This window comes from Ornithorhynchus anatinus, chromosome 7 (assembly GCF_004115215.2).
Source record: "Ornithorhynchus anatinus isolate Pmale09 chromosome 7, mOrnAna1.pri.v4, whole genome shotgun sequence".
Classification (NCBI taxonomy): Eukaryota; Metazoa; Chordata; class Mammalia; order Monotremata; family Ornithorhynchidae; genus Ornithorhynchus; species Ornithorhynchus anatinus.
In genome coordinates, this window is record NC_041734.1 from 66,900,231 (window position 1) to 66,922,171 (window position 21,941).

The following is a 21,941-nucleotide window of genomic DNA, read 5'->3' on the forward strand; positions in this document are numbered from 1 at the left end:
TTGACTGCTCTGGGCCTCAGTTACCTCATCTGGAAAATGGGGATTCATAACAATAATGATCAGCATCATCGTCATCAGGCAGACACCCACACCCACCCACCCACCTTAGTGGCAAGAGCAGGGGCTTGGGAGTCAGAGGTCATGGGTTCTAATCCCCCCCGTCCACCACCGGTCTGCTCTGTGATCTGGGCCGAGCCCACTTGACTGCTCTGGGCCTCAGTTACCTCATCTAGAAAATGGGGATTCATAATAATAATAACAACAACAATAATAACAATAATCAGGTGGACACCAATTAATCATCATCATCATCATCATCATCTTCAGGCAGACACCCACATCCACCCACCCGCCTTAGTGGCAAGAGTAAGGTCTTGGGAGTCAGAGGTCGTGTGTTCCAATCCCCCCTCCACCACCCGGCTGCTGTGCGACCTTGGGTAAGCCACTTGCTACTCTGGGCCTCACTTACCTCATCTGGAAAATGGGGATTAGTAATCATCATCATCATCATCAGGCGGACAACCCCCTCCACCACCTTAGTGGCAAGAGCAGGGGCTTGGGAGTCAGAGGTCGTGGGTTCTAATCCCCCCCACCACCTGTCTGCTGTGTGACCTTGGGCAAGCCCACTTGACTTCTCTGGGCCTCGGGTGCCTCATCTGTAAAATGGGGATTAATAATAATAACAGTGGCATTTGGTAAGCCCTTACTACGTGCAAAGCACTGTTCTAAGCACGGGGGGGCATACAAGGTGATCAGTTTGTCCCACGTGGGACTCGCAGTTTTAATCCCCATTTTACAGATGAGGTAACTGAGGCACAGAGAAGTTAAGCGACTTGCCCCAAGTCACACAGCTGACAAGCGGCGGAGCCGCGATTAGAACCCATGACCTCTGACTCCCAAACCCGGGCTTTTTCCACTGAGCCACGCTACTTCAAAAGACTGTGAGATTAAGTGGGATTAAAACTGTGAGCCCCACGTGGGACAAATTCACCTTGCATCTACCCCAGCGCTTAGGACAGGGCTCGGCACATAGTAAACACTTACTAAATACCATGATTACTTTAGAGAAGCGGCGTGGCTTAGGGGAAAGAGCACGGGTTTGGGAGTCAGAGGTCATGGGTTCTAATTCCGGCTCTGCTGCTTGTCAGCTGTGTGTCCTTGGGCAAGTCACTTAACTTCTCTGTGCCTCAGTTATCTCACCTTTCAAATGGGGATGAAGACTGTGAGCCCTACGTGGGACAACCTGATTACCCTGTATCTACCCATTACCCTATATCTACCCCAGCGCTTAGAACAGCGCTTGGCACATAGTAAGTACTTAACAGATAGAGAAGCAGCGTGTCTCAGGGTAAAGAGCCCGGGCTTGGGAGTTCAGAGGTCACGGGTTCGAATCCTGGCTCTGCCACGTGTCAGCTGTGTGACTTTGGGCAAGTCACTTCACTTCTCTGTGCCTCAGTTCCCTCATCTGTAAACTGGGGATTAAAACTGTGAGCCCCAAGTGGGACAACCTGATGACCTTGTATCCCCCCAGCGCTTAGAACAGTGCTTTGCACATAGTAAGCGCTTAACCAATACCAACATTATTATACCAACATTATTATTATAATTTTAGACTGAGCCCCTTGTTGGGCAGGGATTGTCTCTATCCGTTGCCTAACTGTACATTCCAAGCGCTTAATACAGCGCTCTGCACACAGTCAGCGCTCAATAAATACGATCGAATGATTGCATCGATCCCGACACAGAGTTTTATTCGGGGCCGAACGAGCGCCAGCCCTTGCTGAGGTCGGGCGAGGCGGGGCCGGGCAGCAGAAGGGCAGGGAGTTCTCTCCGGCCACCCCGATACCTCACATCCCCCTCGATGTCCGGGGCTCCCAGCCCCCCGCCCGGGGTACGGCACCCTTCAGCGTGACCGTTTCCTGCCTTCCTTCCCTCCCTCCGTCCGTCCCCCCGGGCGTCGGCAGCGACCAGTCTGGAACCCGGCCCGGAGTGGAGGGTGGCAGGGCCGCCCGCTGGGGATTGGAGGCCGGAGGCCGGCCCTCGTCCTGTAGTTCGGGCACCCCAATCCAGCAGGATGCCGTCGCGGCCCCCTTACGCCGTCCCGCTCCCGGGGCCGGGGGCCGGAAGGAGGTCCGGCCCCCACGGGGCCTAGGTTGCTGGTTCGGCCTGTGGTGCGGAGGCTGGGCCGGGAGGGCATCCGCCCCCGTTGTTGAGGGGTCTCTGCAGCTCCCCGGGGCAGGGCCGCGGGCTCTCGCCGGCCCGGTCTTCCCAGCGGGCCTGCAGCAGCTTCAGCGAGGAGTCACGCCGGGGGAGGAGCGGAGGCTGGAAGGCCGCGAAGGAGCTGCTGGTCGGGGGCCGCTTGTCTGGGCGCGAGAGAGCAGAGCGGGCCGTGGGGTCCGGGGGTCTCAGCCAGTTATGCTACCCCCCTCCTGACCTCTGACCCCTCCCTCCCCAGACCAGTTCCCCTCCCAACGGGGCTCCCTACCCGCCCGGGGACCCCGGCAAGGGTCTCCGCGCCCCGGCCCCCTCACCTCCAGGCCCTATGGGATGCATGAGCCGGTTCATCTGGACATTCCAGTGCTTGACGTTGGTGCTGGCCTGACGCAGCTTCTGCTGGGCTGCCTGGGGGGGCGGAAGGGATTGTGAGGAGAAAAATAAATAATAACAACGTTGGCGTTTGTTAAGCGCTTACTATGTGCAAAGCATTCATTCATTCAATAGTATTTATTGAGCGCTTACTATGTGCAGAGCACTGTAGTAAGCGCTCGGAATGCCCAATTCGGCAAGATAGAGACGATCCCTGCCCACTGACGGGCTTACAGTCTAATCGGGGGGGAATAAAGTTAGGTCGATGCAAGTCATGCTGAAATTCGAACTCACCACCGCCGCTTTACAAGACAACTACTCTAACCCCTGAGCTACAGCTGGGGAGGATACAAGGTGATCAGGTCGTCCCACGTGGGGCTCACAGTCTTCATCCCCATTTTACAGATGAGGGAACTGAGGCCCCGAGAAGTGAAGTGACTTGCCCAAAGTCATAGCCCATACATACACGCTAACAGCATAGCCCAGGATTTGAACCCATGATCTCTGACTCCCCAGCCTGAGCTCTTTCCATTGAGCCAGGCTGAGAAGTAGTGTGGCCTGGTGGGAAGGGCACGGGACTAGGAGTCAGAGGACGTGGGTTCTAATTCTGGCTCTGTCACATAATAATAATAATAGTAATTTTGGTATTTGTTAAGCGCTTACTATGTGCCGAGCACTGTTCCAAGCGCTGGGGTAGATACAGACTAATCAGGTTGTCCCACGTGAGGCTCATAGTCTTCATCCCCATTTTACAGATGAGGTAACTGAGGCACCGAGAAGTGAGCGACTTGCCCCAAGTCACATGTCTACTGTGAGAACTCAGGCAAGTCACTTCACTTTTCTGTGCCTCAGTTACCTTATCTCTACAATGGGGATGAAGACTGTGAGCCCCACGTGGGACAGGGACTGTGTCCAACCTGAAGCGCTCAGTACAGTGCTCTGCACACAGTGAGCACTCAGTAAATACGAGTGAATGAATGAAAGAATGATTACCTGGTATCTACCCCAGGGCCTAGAACAGTGCTTGGCACGCTGTTAGCACTTAACAAATGGCACAATCATCATCATCCTCCGCAAGCTTCTGGAGGGCAGGGATGGCCTCTGTGCAAAACACTGCTGTATTGTATTCTCCCAAGCACTTACTACAATGTTCTGCACCTAGTAAGTGCTCAATAAAGTGCTCGAGAAGTAGTGTAGCCTAATGGAAAGAGCGCAGGCCTGGGAGTCAGAGGATCTGGGTTCTAATCCCAGCTCCGCCACTTGTCTGGCTCATTGGGAAAAGCACGGGCTTAGGAGTCAGAGGTCATGGGTTCTAATCCCGCTCTGCCACCTATCAGCTGTGTGACTTTGGGCGAGTCACTTAACTTCTCGGTGCCTCCGTTACCTCATCTGTAAAATGGGGGTTAAGACTGTGAGCCTCACGTGGGACAACCTGATTACCCTGTATCTACCCCAGTGCTTAGAACAGTGCTTGGCACATGGTAAGTGCTTAATAAATGCCAACATTATTATTATTATTATTATTATTATTGTCTGCTGTGTCATCTTGGGACAAATTACATCACTTCACTGGGTCTCAGTTTCCTCATCTGTAAAATGGGGATGAAGACTGTGAGCCTCACGTGGGACAACCTGATTACCCTGCATCTACCCCAGTGCTTAGAACAGTGCTTGGTACATAGTAAGCGCTTAATAAATGCCAACATCATTATTATTATTATTATTAATATTATTGTTATTATTATTATTGTCTGCTGTGTCATCTTGGGACAAATTACATCACTTCACTGGGTCTCAGTTTCCTCATCTGTAAAATGGGGATGAAATCCTACTCCTCCTATTTAGACTGTGAGCCCCTTGTAGGAATAGGGACTATGTCCAACCAGAATATCTTGTATCTGTCCCAGGGTTTACTACAGTGCTTGGCACGTAGTAGGTGCTTAAAAAATACCAAAAAAAATTAATATGATCGATTGATTGAGGTGGGGGTGGTAAGATTGGCAGGATGGGGAGAAGAAGGGTGAGAGGCACGTTCCAGGGGCTGGGATTTGTGGGGGCAGGGGTTTGGCCAGGTCCCTCAATCAGTAAATGGTCTTTATTGAGCGGTTACTATGTGCAAAACACCTTACTAAATGCTTGGGAAAGTACAGTACAATAGAGTTGGTAAACGTAATCCCTGTCCAAAAGGCCTTACAGTCAACAGGGGAAGAAAGTTACTAAAATAAATTACAACTAGGGAAAATAATGGAGTATAGGGATATGCACATAAGTGCTGTGGCTCAGGGATGAGTATCGAAGCGCTCAAGGGAGCACAGCCAAAGGCATATGTGGCATAAAGGGAAAGATAATAATAATAATAATGTTGGTATTTGTTAAGCGCTTACTATGTGCAAAGCACTGTTCTAAGCGCTGGGGTAGATCCAAGGGAATCAGGTTGTCCCATGTGGGGCTCACAGTCTTAATCCCCATTTTACAGATGAGGTAACTGAGGCACAGAGAAGTGAAGTGACTTGCCCACAGTCACACAGCTGACAAGTGGCGGAGCCGGGATTCGAACTCATGACCTCTGACTCCAAAGCCCATGCTCTTTTCCACTGAGCCACGCTGAAGGATGGGTAGGGGAAACGACAGTTTAGACAGGGAGGGCCTCATTAATTCATTCAATCGTATTTATTGAGCGCTTACTGTGCGCAGAGCACTTTACTAAGCGTTTGGAAAGTACGACAGAGCCGTGAAGAGAGATAATCCCTGACCACAACGGGCTCACGGTGTAGAGCTACAGCCTCTTGGAAACGAAGTGATTTTAGGAAGGTTTTGAAGGTAGGGGGAGTGGTGGACTGTCACATAGAGAAGCAGCGCGGCTCAGTGGAAAGAGCAGGGGCTTTGGAGTCAGAGGTCATGAGTTCGAATCCCGGCTCCGCCACTTGTCAACTGTGTGACTGTGGGCAAGTGACTTCACTTCTCTGTGCCTCAGTTACCTCATCTGTAAAATGGGGACTAAGACTGTGAGCCCCATGTGGGACAACCTGATTCCCCTGTGTCTACCCCAGCGCTTAGAACAGTGCTCTGCACATAGTAAGAGCTTAACAAATACCAACATTATTATTATTGTTATTACATTATGAAGAGGGAAGGAGTTCCAGGCTCCAGGGAAGTCATGGGCAAGGAACCAGTGGTGGACTAAGCAAGATAGGAGTCAGGAGAGAAGTATAATAATAATAATAATGTTGGTATTTGTTAAGTGCTTACTATGTTGGTATTTGTTAAGCGCTTACTATGTGCCGAGCACTGTTCTAAGCGCTGGGGTAGACACAGGGGAATCAGGTTGTCCCACATGGGGCTCACAGTCTTAATCCCCATTTTACAGATGAGGTAACTGAGGCACCGAGAAGTTAAGTGACTTGCCCAAAGTCGCACAGCTGACAAGTGGTAGAGCCGGGGTTCGAACCCATGACCTCTGACTCCAAAGCCTGTGCTCTTTCCAGTGAGCCACGCTGCTTCTCGTGCACAGCACTGTTCTAAGTGCTGGGGTAGATTTACAGGGTAATCAGATTGTCCCACGTGAGGCTCACAGTCTTAATCCCCATTTTACAGACGAGGGAACTGAGGCGCAGAGAAGTGAAGTGACTTGCCTACGGTCACCCAGCTGACAAGTGGCAGAGCCGGAATTCGAACCCATGACCTCTGACTCCCAAGCCTGGGCTCTTTCCACTGAGCCACGCTGCTTAGGGGAGTGAAATGTGCAGATCGGGTTGTAGTAGGAAAGCAGTGACGTACGGTAAGGAGGGAGAGAGATGATTGAGTGCTTTAAAGCCAACAGTAAAGAGTTTCTGTTTGATGCAGAGGTGGGTGGGTGGTTTAGTGGAAAGAGCCCAGGCTTGGGAGTCAGAGGTCATGGGTTCTAATGCCGACTCTGCCACTTGTCTGCTGTGTGACCTTGGGCAAGTCACTTCACTTCTCTGTGCCTCAGTTACCTCATCTGTAAAAATGAGGATTAAAAAATGTGAGCCCCACGTGGGACAACCTGATTACCCTGTATCTACCTCAGTGTTTAGAACATGTTCTGCACATAGTAAGTGTTTAACAAATACCAACATGATTATTCTTGAGGAGTGGAGAGACATGGACTGAGCTTTTTTTTAGAAAAATGATCCAGGCAGCAGACTCTGTTTATTTTATTAATGATGTGTATGTATCTATGATTCTATTGATCTATTTTGATGGTATTGATGCCTACTTGTTTTGTTCTGCTGTCCGTCTTCCCCTTTTAGACCGTGAGCCCGTTGTTGGGCAGGGAGGGTCTCCATCAGTTGCCGAATTGTACATTTCAAGCATTTAGTACGGAGCTCTGCACACAGTAAGCACTCAATAAATATGATTGAATGAATGAATAAAGTGAGGACTGGAGTGGGGAGAGACGGGAGGCTGGGAGGTCAGTGATGATAATAATAGTATTTTGCTAAGCGTATACTATGTGTCGAGCACTGTTCTAAGCGCTGGGATAGTTACCAGCTAATCAGGTTGGACACAGTCCCTGCTGCCCCATAAGGGGCTCAGAGTCCCCATTTTACAGATGAAGTAACTGAGGCACAGAGAGAAGAAGTGACTTGCCCAAGGTTACACAGCAGACAAGTGGCAGAGGCAGGACTAGAACCCGTGTCCTTCTGACTCCAAGGCCTGGGCTCTATCCACTAGGCTATGCTGCTTCCTAGTGGAGAGGCCGATTGTGGCTCAGTGGAAAGAGCCCGGGCACGGGAGTCAGAGGTCATGGGTTCTAATCCCGCTCCGCCGCATCTCAGCTGTTGACTTTGGGCAAGTCATTTAACTTCTCTGTGCCTCAGTTCCCTCGTCTGTAAAATGGGGTTGAAGACTGTGAGCCCCACGTGGGACGACCTGATCACCTTGGTGGATCCCCCCCAGCGCTTAGAACCGTGCTTTGCACATAGTAAGCGCTTAACAAATACCACCATCATCATCATTATTATTATAAGGGCTAGAGGTCAGCTTGGATGGGGCGGAGAGTTGAGGGAAGGGGCCGAGGGGCCGGGGCCAAGTCTCACCTCCACGTCTTCGTCAGCCCTCTGCCGGTCCTGCCGCACCTGCTCCAGCTGCTGCTGGGCCTGCTGCAGGCTCCGGCTCTGCGACTCCATCTCCTGCCGGAGCTCCTGCCGCTCCCGCCGGGCACGTTCCATGCTCATCTCCTGCTCCTCCTTCAGCTGCAGCAGCTGCTTCAGCTTCTTCTCCTCCTCCTCCAGCAGCCTGCCCGGGGAAGGGGGGACGACCGCTCAATCAACCAGTCGGGTTTATTGAGCCCTTACTGTGTGCAGGGCACCTCTACTAAGCGCTTGGGAGAATGCGACACAACAACAGAACAGATGCATTCCCCGCCCGCAGAGAGCTTCTGCCGAAGAGGGACAGAGGGGAGTCAGGATCCCCTTCCCTGTCCATCCAGGAACCAACCGGGCCTGCCCCCCTTCATCACCCTGCCATTGCCCCGGCGCCGGAGTGGGCAGCGGGCAGAGCGGGGACGGGGCGAAAGGCTGGGTCTGATCTATGGCTACTAACGTCTGCCTCCCCCTCTGGACCGTGAGCTCCTTATGGGCAGGGGATTTGTCTATTTGTTATTGTATTTTCCCAAGCGCCGAGTACAGTGCTTTGCGCACCATGCGCGCTCAATAAATTCAACTGAATGAATGAATGAATGACCTGGTCTGGGCCGAACGCATGGCCTCCTCGTCCCTGCGTGCTTTGACTTCCAGCTGCAACGCCTCCTGCAGCCGCTGCTGCATCTCCTCCAGCTCCGAGATGCGCTGCCGCTGCCGGGCCGCCTCCTCCTCCTTTTGCTCCATCTCGGCCTGCATGGAGGCCCGGGCCTGGCCGTCCACGTGGAGGGGGAGGATCAGGGCTCTCCCGGGGCTCAGAGGCACAGGGTCGGCCCTCTCCGCCCCCGACTCCCCCAGGCGCCCCTTCCAGAGAAAGGAGGGTCAACCACGCTCCCTCCGGTGCCCCCCGCCCAGGGGAAAGAAACGCTGCCCTCGGAGAGAGGGGTTCTGGGCCCCGGGCCTCGCCGCCTCCCGGCCTCCAGCTCGGGCCCACCTGCTCCGCTTCCCGCAGCTGCCCCTCCAGCGCCTTCTGCATCTCCTGATGCTGCTGCCGCCGCCGCTCCTCCTCCTCGTGCAGCAGACGTTCGGCCTGGCTCTGGGCCTCCTGCAGCAGCTCCAGCTCCTGCAGCTTCCGCTCCTTCTCCTCCTGGAGCTGCTGCAGGCGGGCCAGTTCCTCTTCCCGGGCCACCCGCTGCCGCTCCTGCCGCTCCCGCTGTTCCCGCCGCTTCTGCTTCAGGTCCTTGTGCAAGGACTTTTTCCCCTCCACCTGCAGCCGGATTGCCGTCTGGATGGCTGCAGTGGGGCGGGGGTGGAGGGAGGGCGGCAGAGGGCGGGGGGGAAGGGGTAGAGATGGAGTCAGGGGGTGAAGCAGAATGCGGGGTCGGGGGGAGGTCGGGGGTCATGGCGGGGCAAGCCGAGGGCCGACGGGCAGAGGCGGGAGCGGAGTCCGGAGGTAAAGGCGAAGAGCCAGATCAGGATGAAGTCAAGTCAGCTGAGGGACGACCGAGGCTAACATCCGTCTCCCCCGTAGACTGGACGCTCTTCGTTAGAACTCTGCTATATTGAACTTTCCCAAGCGCTTGGCCTAGTGGAAAGAGCTTGGGCCTGGGAGTCGGAGGACCGGGGTTCTAATCCCAGCTCCGCCGATTGTTCTGCCAATTGCTTGCTGTGTGACCTTGGGCAAATCACGTCACTTCTCTGTGCCTCGGTTTCCTCAAGTGTAGAAGGAGGATTAAATAGATCAAATATCTGTTCCCACTCCTACTTAGACCGTGAACCCCATGCAGGACAGGGACTGTGTCTGACTTAGTTAAACTGTACCTACCCCAGCCCTGCATTGCCCTGACCTGCTCCCGCTCTTCTTCCCCTCTCCCAGCCCCACGGCACTTAGGTACATATCTGTAATTTATTTATTTGTACTGATGTCGGTCTCCCCTCTTCTAGACTGTAAGCTTGTTGTGGACAGGGAATACATTGTTGAAAAAAAACGCTTAGTACAGTGCTCTGCACACAGTAAACACTCAATAAATACAATTGAATGAATGAACAGTGTCTGTCACATAGTAAGCACTTAACGGGTACCATTAAAAAAGTGCTCACTGCAATGCGCTGCACACAGTTAGTGCTCAATAACTACCACTGATTGATTGGCTGACCTGGAGGACCAAAAGTGGGTGAGGTAACTTAAGAGAGAAGAGAATCTAGGGGCAGGTCATTAACGGGAAGAGGGATGGATGGAAGCAGGGGGTTCAGGGGAGATGTGATGGAGAAAGGGATCGGGGTGTGTGGGTTGGAGAAAGGGTTCAGGGCGTGTGAGCTGGAGGGAGGGTGTTGGGGAGCGTGGGGTGGAGGAAGGGGTCAGGGATGTTTGGGTAGAGGAAGGGGGTCTGGCGCATGTGGGGAGAAAGGGTGCCTAGGGTGAAGGGGCTGGAGGGAAGGGATCAGGGGAATGTGGGTAGAAGAAGGGGTCAGGGGTCTACAAGTTGGAGGAAATAGATCAGGGAAGTGTGGGTTGGAGGAAGGTGTCAGGGATGTGTGGGGTGGAGGAAGGTGTCAGGGATGTGTGGGGTGCAGGAAGGCATCAGGGAGGTTTGGGGTAGAAGAATGCGTCAGGGAAGGAGGGTGGAGGAAGGTGTCAGGGAAGCAGGGGTGGGGTGGGGGTGGGGGTGAGGAAGATGTCAAGGAGGTGTGGGGTGGAGGAAGGGGGGGTCAGGAACCCGCGAGGTGGAGGAAGCAGCCCTTAGGGCAGTGGGCCGAAGGGAGGGGGCCGCTGCAGGTCCTAACCAGCTGTCCATTCCTGGCGCTGGCGCGTGTCAGCCGCGCTCATCTCATAAGTGCGCGACGCCGTCTTCACGCAGAACATGCAGCGTTTCCCATCCCGGTCCGGGAGCACCTGGGGAAGGTAGGGGGCCGTGGGGCCGGGACCCTCCTCTCCCTGAGTCATCCACACCCTCCCTGTCCCTTGGTGGCCCTTCTCCCCTTCCCCTCCAGGCTGGGATCCCCTGGTGGGCAGCAACCCCAGAGGGGGAAGATGTGGGTGTGGACCAGCCCCTCAGTGGGCAACTAGGCTCTCCTCCCCCTTCCTCCCAAAAGGATCGGGGGGGGGGGGGGGCAGGGGATTAACCCAACTCCATCAGAGCGAGGGCAAATGGAGACACGGAGACTCCTTGCTCCGCTGCCAAAACCTCCTTTTCCTCCTCCTCCTCCTTCCCCGCCTCATCCCCCTCTTCCTCCCTTCCCAGCTGTCCTCCTCCCCCTCCTCTTCCCCCTCTCCCCTACCCCCCTTCTCTGCTCCATCCTTCCTCCCCTGCCTCCTCCTCCTCCTTCTCCTCCATCACCTCCACACAGCACTGTGGGTCCAGTGCAATGCTGCCCTTCTGCTCCCGCCGCTCCTCGCTCCCATAGTAGCTCAGGCTGTTGGGCTGCAGCAGGAACCAGCGCTCGGCCCAGCTCCGGCGAAGCTGCCCCCGTTTCCACAGGTAGCCCTGCCCCGGGGAGCACCGGTCACCCAGCGGTCACCCGGCGGCCTGGCACAGGCCCCCTCTGACCAGGCGTCGGGATCCAGTCCTGTTTCCTAGTAGCCAGTGATGACGGCCCACGCAGATCACCTGTTCCTCGAGACCCACTGGGCGTCTGTCCTGTGCCTGTCAGCCGGGTCCCACCCCAGCCTAGCCCCAAGCCCCTCTCCCTCTCCCCAGGGACCACCCCACCCCAGCCCAATCCCTCCACCACCACCGGCTGCCTCCCTGCCCACCCATCCCCACCCGCCCCGCGGCTCCGGCCTCTGCCCCCTGCCCCCCGCCGGTGCCCGCCAGTCCCCAGCGCCCACCTGCTTGAGCACGTCCTGGATGAGCTCCTGGTAGACGGTGTGGATGGCCATGCTGACCGTGTCTCGCCCCACGCCCCGCAGGCAGCGGCTCGAGTTGACCAGTTCCAGGAACTGCCAGACGCTCAGTCCCCCTCCCTGGGGAGGGTCCGGAGTCAGCAGCTCTGCCAGTTCTGCGCTGCCCATTTCCAAGCTCATGCTGCTGCACACCTTCTGGAGCAGGTACTCCACCTGGGCCGGGGACAGGAGGGGTGCCAGGGTCAGGAGGCTCTGGGCTCGAGGGAGTGGGTGCGAGTCATGGGGAGGAGCTTGGCCTACGGGACGGTGCACAGGTCTGGGAGTCAGAAGACCTGGGTTCTAATCCCAGCTCTGCCACTTGTCTGCCGTGAGACCTCGGGCAAGTCACCGAACTTCTCTGTGCCTCAGTTACCTCCTCTCTAAAATGGGGATGAGACCGAGAGCCCCATGTGAGACACGGACTGTGTCCAACCTTGTGGCTTATGGCTACCCCAGAGTTTAGTATAGTGCCTGGCACACAGTAAGCACTTCACAAATGTCCAAAAAGAGGGAAAGGAGCTGGGGAGGAGTCATGGGAGGAGGAGGAGGCTATCATGGGGCCGGTGGGAAGGGGGTGGGACAAGAGCAGCAGGAAGCCTGTCAAGGGAACAGGAAGTGGTTGCCGCACTTCCTATGCAGCTTGGGCTGCTGAGGGTGGGGAGACTTTTGTGAGCTGTTTTCGACCATTGCTGTTGACAGGGACAGGGCTGGAGTCAGAGTCCCCTCTCTTCTGGCCCCCCAGGTTTCTACCGTTTGGACCCTCAGCTCCATTGCCCCCAGAGAGAGCCCAAGCTGGCTGGGGGATGAGAGAGCGCTGGCTTTCACCTGCCTTGGGTGTAGCCCAGATAGTCCCAGGTGAATTAGAGATTCTGAGCAAAGCAGAGCAGACTCTGAGGGTGGCTTGAGGGGCCCGCCCCGGTCGCTGGCCCTGGGACCTACCCCAGTTGCCTCCTCCTTTCCAAGGATCGGGGTGGGCTCCTGCAGGAGGTTGCCATGTTCCATCCTTTCCCAGAGAGCCAGGGCAGCCTGCTCCTCCCACCCCAGCCCCTGGGGCAGACCAGAGATTTCCCATCTCCACCCTCCCTCCCACCCAGCTAACAGGTGAGTTAGGGAAGGATTCCTGGTTGCCGGGGTCTGGTGGCTCCAGTGGGTCAGCAGGCCCTCCTCCCTGTCACGTTTCCCCCAGCATCCCGAGCTCAAACTCCCCTATGGCAAGTCTACTACAGCCCAGCCCACACCCTTCGCTCCTCTAATGCCAACCTTCTCACTGTACCTCGATCTCGCCGCCTACCCCTCGCCCACATCCTGCTTCTGGCCTGGAATGTCCTCCTTCCTCAAATCGGACAGTTACTCTTCTGCTCTTTCAAAGCCTTACCGAAGGCATATCTCTCCAAGACGCCTTCCCTGGCTAAGCCTCCCTTTCTCCCACTCCCCTCCCTGTCGCCCTGACTCGCTCTCTTTATGCATCCCACCTCCCAGCCCCACAGCGCTTAGGTACATATCTGCAATTTATTTATAGTAATGTCTGTCCTTTTAGACTGTAAACTCATTGTGGGCAGGGAATGCGTCTGTTACTGTTATACTGTACTCTCCCAAGCACCTTAGTAAGGAGCTCTGCACACAGTAAGCGCTCAATAAATATGATTGAACGAATGAATGGGCGCCAGAGGAGCTCGGAGAGACGCGGTGGACCGGGCCCACTGTTCCACGTTCGGGATTTCCCGGCCCCCATGGTTGCTTCTCCTGCCCCCTCCCACTGCCCCCCCACCCCCATTCCCGTACCTCATCGGGCACCATAACCAGCGGGTACTTGTCTTCAGACAGGAAGTTGAAGAGGCACCAGAGGCGGAAGGCATCCTGGTTGGACACCACGCCGGCCCCACCCTTTTCAGGCCGGTAGTTTTTCTTGGCCGTCAGCGTCCAGCACAGCTCATCAAAGCGCTCCTTGACGAAGGCACCTTCCTCCGCCTGGAGGCCCCAGCCGCCGGTCAGCCCAGCCGGACCGCCCAGCCTACCCCCGACCTCCCCCGACCCCAGCCTCGGCTTCCGGCCCCGAGCCAGTGGGGCAGGTCTTGGGGTCGGGCACCAGGGACATCCTGATGTTCCTGGGACCTCTCCCCTGCCCACCCGTCCATGGGCAAGAGGCTGGAGCTCAGGGATTGGGTGGAGAGGGAAGGGAACAGATGGAGCGTGGGGGGAAGGAGTGGATTAGGAAAGGGAGGGGCTCCCAGATGGGCAGAGGCAGGAAGAGGGAAGGGGGCAAGGGTATCAGTTGGCTCGGAATGACATACCGAGGAGAGCGATAGTTGGGATTAGGGGACTGCGGGAGTGGGCAGTGGATGGGGTTTACGCTCTCTCCAGGTAAGGCTGGTGGTTGGGTCAGGGGTCCGGGGTCGGGGGTTGGGGGTCCCAGCTCTGACCTTGTCCAGGATGTGGGCATTGAGATAAGGCATGTACCCCTGGCTAGAGACGGGGCCGTCATCATCGTCGCGGAAGTGCTCCTCCAGGGCCACCGGGTCGTGCGGGATGTTCAGCACAGTGTACAGGTTGTGGGACAGCACCTTAGGGGAGGGGCCGGCTCAGACTGGAACCTGGTTCCGGGGTTGTGGGAGGATCCCGGGACCGGCGCGGGAGAGGAGGTAGGCGAACTGTGAGCACCATGTGGGACAGGGACTGTGCCTAACAAGATTAACCTGTCATTGCCGCAGAGTTTAGAAAAGTGTTTGACACATAGCAAGCGCTTACCAAACGCCATCATAATAATATCATAATAATAATCTGGAAGGAACTTTTAGAGGCCTTTGAATACAACCCCTTGCCTCCAGGCAGAGCCTCCTAACCCACCTAAGACTGCCCCATCCTGCTATGTGCACTCTCCAATGTAATGATAATTGTGGTATTTGTTAAGCACTTAGTATGTGTCCTAAGCCCTGGGGTAGATACAAGATAATCAGGCCCCACAGGGGACTCACAGTTTAAGAAGGAGGGAGAACAGGCATCGAATCCTCATTTGTCAAATGAGAAAATTGAGATCCAGAGAAGTGAAGTGATTTGCCCAAGGTCACAAAGCAGACAAGTGGCGGAGCCAGAATTAGAATCCAGGTCCTCTGACTCCCGGGCCCGTGCTCTTTCTACTAAACCACGCTGCCTTTCTAAGGTTGCCAATGACCTCCACCTCGCCATGTCTAATGGACTCTACTTAATCCCCTTTGATCTCTAGGTTACCTTAAATGCTGTGGACCATTCTCCTCTCGGTTTTACCAATATCGTTCTCTCCTGCTTCTTCTCTCTCTTAATAATGTTGGTATTTGTTAAGCGCTTACTATGTGCAGAGCACTGTTCTAAGCGCTGGGGTAGATTTACAGGGTAATCAGGTTGTCCCACGTGAAGCTCACAGTTAATCCCCATTTTACAGTTGAGCTAACTGAGGCACAGAGAAGTGAAGTGACTTGCCCACAGTCACACAGCTGCCAAGTGGCAGAGCCGAGATTCGAACCCATGACCTCTGACTCCCAAGCCCGGGCTCTTTCCACTGAGCCACGCTGCTCTTCTCTGTCTGGCTGCTCCTTCTCAGTCTCTTTCACTCCCTTCTAGACTTTGGGCCCATTGTTGGGCAGAGATTGTCTCTATCTGTTGCCGAACTGTGCATTCCAAGCTCTTAGTACAGTGCTCTGCACAGAGTAAGCGCTCAATAAATACGATTGAATGAATGAATGACTTTCCTTCTGCCTTTCATCCCTTACCTGCCCTCCAGGATATGTTGAAGAGTCTTCATTTTAAGCCCTTCGTACAGTGCTCTGCACAAGGTAAGCACTCAATAAATACAAATGATTGATTTTTCTCACTGTAAACTCATCCCTCGGGGTGCTCATCCGCACCCATAGCTTCAGCCACTTCGGCAAAGTGGATGATGCCCCAATCTACCTCAGCAGCCCTAACTTTCACCTCTTCTGCAATTTGACATTTCCTCTTGCCTCCGGAAGTATTTACTGAGCGCTTATTGTGTGCGTTGCGTTAAGCCCTGGGGAGAGTACAATTCAACAGAGTTGGAAACCCCCGTTGCAGATAGGCCCACAACAAGCTTACATTCTAGAGGGGCATCTTCATATTGCTGTCCTAAGGACACCTTGAACTCAATAGATCTAAAATTAAATTCATCTTCCCTCCCATACCCTCTCCCCAACTTACAGTCAAGAACGCTACCCTGTCTAAAAAAACCTTCGCTCCTCACTGTCTTCCAACTCACATTCAGTCTGTCGCTACATCGGGTCAGTATCTCTTCCAATGTTTCCTGAATCTGCTTTTTCCTCTTCCCCCAAACGGTCCCCTTCCTGGTCCAGGCATTTGTCATATCATTTGTCAACTAGACTCTTTTAGCCTCCTCATCGGACTCCCTTCTCCAGTCCAAACTTGACTCGGTTGTCCAGATTGTCTCTTCAAAACATCATTCTGCACATGCCCTGCCACTCCCCCCTTACCTGTAGTGGTTGCCCATTCCTCTCTACATCAAGCAGAAACCCCTGACCATTCACCCCATCCGCTCTCTTCTCCCACTTCACCCCAGCTCACACGCTGCGTTCCTCGCAAACTAACCCCACGGTGTTTCTTTCTCGACTCTCCTGCCTCCAACCCCTTGCTTATGCTCTTCCTCCTGCCTGAAACGCCCTCCTCAAATCCGTCACACCACAGCTCTCCCCATCTTTAAAGCCCTTTTGAAATCAGTGCCTCCTCCAAGAGGGTTTTCCCTATTTATTTTTAACCCCTAGGTCATGGCCTCCCAACAACTGCCTTGACACTTTGGTACCCTCAGTCACCTTTAGCTCTTTGGAACGAATCACTTAGATCTCCTTCCTCCTTTCTGAACGGTATTTTGTGTTTATCTCCCTCATTTGATTGAGGACCCAGATCTTGCTTTCAACCTTCACTGTACTCTCCTAAGGGCTTAGTGCTGTTCTCTGCACACAGCAGGTGCTCCATAAAGACTATCGATCGATCGATTGGTAGATTTTGCCCCAGGTCGAGGATCCAGCTCCTTCCGGTCCTCCAGCTAGGAAGTTGCCATGCTCTATGGGCCTCCCACCACATCAGCCCGCCCGCGCTCCACACCCTATCATGATCTCAGTCTGTTTCCTTCAGCAGAGGCTTGGGGCCCTGTACCCCTCTGCCATCTCCTTTCAGTTCCACACTCCTGTTGGCGTCTCCTTCGTTGCAGTCCCAAATCTGGGATCAGAGGCCCCCTGGGGCCGACCCATCCCTCAGGACAGCACCCCGGCGTGTGTGTGCGTGTGTAGGGGGGCCTCCACAGAGAGGGAGTCTGGCTTCCTGTGCCGGGCCTGCTTCCTGTGGCAGGGTGGGGCCCAGGTCCGCTGAGGGAGAGGCCCAGGCTGCTGGCCCAGCTGAGCGGGCACCTCGGGGACGATGGCAGTTCTTGGGCGGGCACGAGGGCGGGGGGTTGTCCGGGGGACCTCCTCCCTGAGAGCTGAGCTGTCTTTCTCCCCCAGGGAGCCACCACTTCCAGCTTCCCTTCTATCCCTGCGAAAGAGGAAGGTCTTTTTTTAATGGTGCTTGTTAAGCACTTACTAGGTGTCAAACACTGTTCAAAGCACTGGGATGGGTACAAGCTAATTAGACCGGACACAGTCCCTGTCTCGCAACCCAAGTGGTAGTAATAGTTTGAGAAGCAGCGTGGCTACAGGACGGGCCTGGGGTATCAAAAGGATCTGGGTTCTAATCCCAGCTCCTCCACTTGTCTGCTGTGTGACCTTGGGCAAATCACTTCACTTCTCTGGGCCTCTGTTCCCTCATCTGCAAAATGGGACAGGGACGACCTGATTAACTTGTATCCACCCCAGCGCTTAGTACAGTGTCTGGCACATAGTAAGCGCTTAACAACTACCATAAAAACCAAACGAAGTAGGATGGAGAAAAGATATCCCCATTTTACATTTGAGGAAACTGAAGCACAGAGAATTTAAATTACTTGGTCAAGGTCACATAGCAAGCGATCGGCAGAGATGGGATTAGAACCCAGGTCCTTCCGACTTCCAGGCCCGTGCTCTCTCCACTGGGCCAAGCTGCTTCTCCAGTGAGCTCTCCCTGCTGGTGTCAGGCCTTTCATATTCAACAGTATTTATTGAGCGCTTACTATGTGCAGAGCACTGTACTGAGCGCTTGGAATGTTCAAGACCCCTCATAGAGACAGACCCCGTCTCTGCTGCCCAGGGCCCAGTGCCCCAGGCCCAGTTCTCGGGTTCCCGGCTGCTGGGAAGGGGCTGGGAAGGGGCTGGGAACCACCCCACCCTTTGGCTAGGAGTCCCAGGAGAGTCAGCTCCGGCTGCTTCCGGCCTCCACCTTAGCCCCGGGTCCCGGTGGCTGGGCTGCTGGCTGGGGTTAGGTCACCTCCCCGCTTGGATAAATAAAAAATGGTGGTATTTGTTAAGCGCTTACTAGGTGCAAAGCACTGTTCTAAGCGCTGGGGGATACAAGGTGATCAGGTTGTCCCACGTGGGGCTCACAGTTTTAATCCCCATTTTACAGATGAGGTAACTGAGGCACAGAGAAGTTAAGTGACTTGCCCAAAATCACACAGCTGGCCAGTGGCAGAGCCAGGATTAGAACCCACAACCTCTGACTCTCAAGCCCATGCTCTTTCCACTGAGCCATGCTGCTTCTCTGGATCAGGAATGGGTAGGGCCAAGGAGTCCAGCCTGGGAGTTGGCATGGCCATTTTGGCGGGCCATTTGGGACTGAGCTATTCTGGGGGCTTACCCGGGCTCGGAGAACCCTTCCCGCCTTGGGGAGCGGTTCTGTGGGGTGACCTGTGGGGACCAGGCCCCGAGCTTTCCCCACCCCATCTAGGGCTGGTACCAACCCAAAGTTCTGAGGGCAAGCAGCGTGGCTCAGTGGAAAGAGCACAGGCTTGGGAGTCAGAGGTCATGGGTTTGAATTCCGGCTCTGCCACTTGTCAGCTGGGTGACTGTAGGCAAGTCACTTCACTTCTCTGCGCCTCAGTTCCCTCGTCTGTAAAATGGGGATTAGGACCGTGAGCCCCCCGTGGGACAATCTGATTCCCCTGTATCTACCCCGGCGCTTAGAACAGCGCTCTGCACCTAGTAAGCGCTTAACAAATACCAACATTATTATGTAGGGGATGGTGCCCCTAGAGGTCCCAGGAGGATGGAGTGAGATCCTGGGGTCCCAGGCCCTCTCCTTACCTTGTCCTTACCCTTGTCACCCTGCTCTGACCAGGACGGCCCCTCCCCACACCCTGGTCAGCCACGGTGTCGCTGATCCTAAATCTGCCCCCCCCCCCCCACCCCGCCTGCCAAACCTCAACCACTCTGAGACAAGATGATTCAGTCTAGCGTCAATCCCACCCATTGCAGTTCCGGTCCATTCCCTCTGATGGTGCCCTTGCCTCCCTTTACCTCCTATTTGTTTCAGAGACAAGGGCGTGGGGCTAGGACCCACCTCGACTTTCCCTGTCCCCGGCTGAGGTCCCCCCCTTCCCCTCAATGTTTCCCCGGCCCAGAGACCTCTCCTGGGATGGCTAGGGAAGCCCTGCCAGGTCCCGGGAGAGAAGCGGCAGGAGCTGGGGCAGGGAAAGGGATGGGGGCGGCAGGGGCTGAGCTGTTGAATGCTGTTTGCCTCCTTGGAGCTCTGGGTGGAGGGGGGGCTCTGCCTGGACTTCTTCGGACCAGCCCGGGGCTGCTAGGAGAAGGGAGCAGCAAGGCCGGGAGGCCCAGAAGGCCGGAGCGAAGGAGCCATCCAAACTGAACCGGACCCACAGGCCTGGGGCAATGAGACTTAGCTTCCTAGGACAACTTCCTCCGCTCAGGCTGTGAGGGTGGTCCCGGCCCCTGGATTCTGGGGCCCGGGAGGGTGTACATCCGATCGATCGTATCGATCGTCACCAGCCATCTTAGCCCAAAGCTCCCTTGGGACCAGACCCTTGCTGCTCCCTGAGAGGGAAACGATTTGTTGTCAACTATCTTCAGCGGGACTGCAGCTCATCTCTCGCCTCCCGCCTCCACCCCCGCAACTGGGGAGGCCCAGTCAGCACTAGGCTCTGCATTGGCAAAAGACCCTGGGCCCCAGCTTGGTCCGATATCAGGCCGGAATCAGCAGTACCAGAGCCGCAGCGCCTTCAGGCTGGGGTCCACCAAGACCCTCAAATCTTTTTCTGCCAGCCGCTCCAAGAGCCTGTAGTTCCCCACACTGGCAGGCTCTGTGCCGTCAGCTCCACCTGGCCCCCGCGGCCTCTTGACCGCTGCTCCAGCCCCGGTGAGGGGCCGTCCCAGGGGGACCTCTGGGGCTCTGGGTGCACGATGGCTTGTGACCCAGTCACCCTCGCCCCCCCCCCCCCCCCCCCCACTTCCCTTCTCTCCAGAGGAGAGTTGACAAACTGGGCCGGCAGTCTGAAGAGAAGAAAAGCTGAGGGCTGCAGGCCCAAGGATTCCATCTCCCTCCCCGAGGGCGGAACCAGAGATTAGTTAAGGCTTTGCAATGGTCTCTGGGCACTGGCAAACTTTCCTGTCAGGGCTTGAGGAGGAGCAGAAGGGCCCCCTCCTTCCAGGGATACGTGGGCCCCTGGCTGGGTGGGCTAGAGGCTCAGAGGCTCAGGGTTGTGTGGAGTGACCCCGGTCGGGGGGCTTGGAGGGGAAGTCTCCCCGAAGCCTAGCCCGCTACGGTGGTTTTTCTGAGCTGAGCTCAGAGCTAGTTTTCTCGTGCAACCCAGGGGGCCTGAGGCCCTCTTGAAGGAGTGATTATTCTGGGGAATCCAGCCTTTCCTCCTTCCCTTCCCCCTCTTTTGGGCTCTAGCCAGAACCTCAGACCCTTCCAGTCTTGGCCAGGGCCTTGGGTAGGGGAGATGCTGAAATCTCTCAGACCCTGAGGTCCCTCTGGGCAGCCGGGGTCAATCCTGTGCACTCCAGCTGAGGAGACCAAGGGGGAAGGGAAGGGTCTTTTGATTCTATGCCCGGCCCCTCGCGGGCTTCCAGCTCAGATATGGCCCACCTGAGCCGACCAGGGCATCTATCTCCTCTTTGGGCCGTCTGGCACCCACAGCCCTAAGCCGGGCTGGGCTACCGGAATCTCAACCGGAAGGGTCAGGAGCATAGCTCTGTGGGAGGTGCTCCACTGGCCACTGCCAATGGGCCAGCTGGGCCTGGAGACCAGGGTCACCTGGATTCAGGGGCCGAGGGAGCAGAATTTGCCCACCTCCGACAAAAGGTTAGGCGGGTAGACCTTTGCCTGAGGCCTGAGACGGGGGGCCGGGCCGAGGGGGAAACGAGCGGGGCTGGGACGAGGAGGGAAAAACGGGGGAGGTATGTCGGGGCTCGGGCCCGCGCTGGGGAACAAGCTGGGTCTCGACTGGTCCGGAGAAGGAACTGACAGCGGCAGCTCGGTACCCACGGGAAATGGGGCAGGAAGGCGTGGGGTGTGGGGCCGGGAGACGGCGGGGTTGACGAGGAGCAGGGTGATGGGCCCAGGGCCCGAGGGACCCGCTAGCGCCCTGGCCAGGCCTTGCCCAAAGGGCGGAGGACGTGACTTGGGATGTGTGAGCAGGCAGTGGCCACCCCCGGAGCTGCTGGCTTCCCAGACTGAGCTAGATGGGCACCCTCAGTGGCCGGGGGGTGTCCCGAGGGGCGGCACTCCTCCTTCCCCCCCCCCCCCGCCCCCACAGACCTTGAGCTGGGACTTGGACACCTTCCCGCTCTTCTCCACGTCCAGCGCGGTGAACGCGTACCACACGGACTTGAGCAGCTCCGCGCGCAGCTCCATGGTTCAGGGCCGGCCGGCGGGCGGGCGGCTCTAACACCCAGATCCGGTTTCAGGAAACGCAAACGGTTCAGCGACCGCAAGGCTGCTCCAGAGCTCGAGCTCCACCTGCCTGTGCACTCTCCTGCACCCCGGGTCCCCTAGATCCGGCTGAGGCCCGGCTGAGGTCGGGGTCTCCGGCTCCCCAGCTCGGGCCCCAGCTCGCTCTGGAGGGAGGCCTCACGGGAGGCAGGGCCGGGGGGAGCCCAATGGTAACGGCGGTCAGGTGACCCTGGATCATGGGGCTGCCCCGAGGGAGGCCGAGCGCAGACCGAAGGCCCTTCCTTCATCACTCTGCCTCCTTCCTCCCGTCCAGCCTTCCCGGCTACCTCTCCCATTCTTCATCTCCCAACCACATCCTCAGAGGCCGCCAGCCCTGCTGGGAGACGTTTAGGGAAATTGAGGTCTGGATGGGTGGCCGACCTCTATCTTCCCCTCCTCCCTCCTTGCTAACCCCACCTCCACCTACCCTGCCCCCCACCCCGCCATCACTCTAGGGACCACTCCCTTCCCCTCCTTCTCCCCCCGTCCCCCACTTGGCTTTGAGCCAC

At 56.3% G+C, this 21,941-nt stretch overlaps 1 protein-coding gene across 1 annotated transcript; it reads right to left on the minus strand.

Annotated features, from left to right (window-relative positions):
* Positions 1 to 1,725: 1,725 nt before the first annotated feature.
* DEF6 (DEF6 guanine nucleotide exchange factor) lies at positions 1,726 to 21,561 on the minus strand. Its single transcript, XM_029068218.2, has 11 exons — positions 21,259 to 21,561; positions 13,992 to 14,132; positions 13,354 to 13,539; positions 11,518 to 11,745; positions 11,027 to 11,173; positions 10,473 to 10,581; positions 8,683 to 8,981; positions 8,293 to 8,459; positions 7,647 to 7,845; positions 2,532 to 2,622; positions 1,726 to 2,363 (listed from the first exon to the last, which is right to left on the minus strand). The coding sequence occupies exons 1-11, from the start codon at positions 21,352 to 21,354 to the stop codon at positions 2,149 to 2,151; spliced, it is 1,878 nt and encodes a 625-aa protein (XP_028924051.1). The 5' UTR covers positions 21,355 to 21,561; the 3' UTR covers positions 1,726 to 2,148.
* Positions 21,562 to 21,941: the final 380 nt, after the last annotated feature.

Bases quoted from the DNA above. Each gene is read 5' to 3' on its own strand.
- DEF6 (XM_029068218.2), bottom strand. From the start codon at position 21,354: ATGGAGCTGCGCGCGGAGCTGCTCAAGTCCGTGTGGTACGCGTTCACC. The intron at 13,540-13,991 runs GTCAGAGCTGGG...TGGGGCCTCCAG, and splicing joins ATGCCCACATCCTGGACAAG to GCGGAGGAAGGTGCCTTCGT. The intron at 11,746-13,353 runs GTACGGGAATGG...TCCCCGGCCCAG, and splicing joins TGGTTATGGTGCCCGATGAG to GTGGAGTACCTGCTCCAGAA.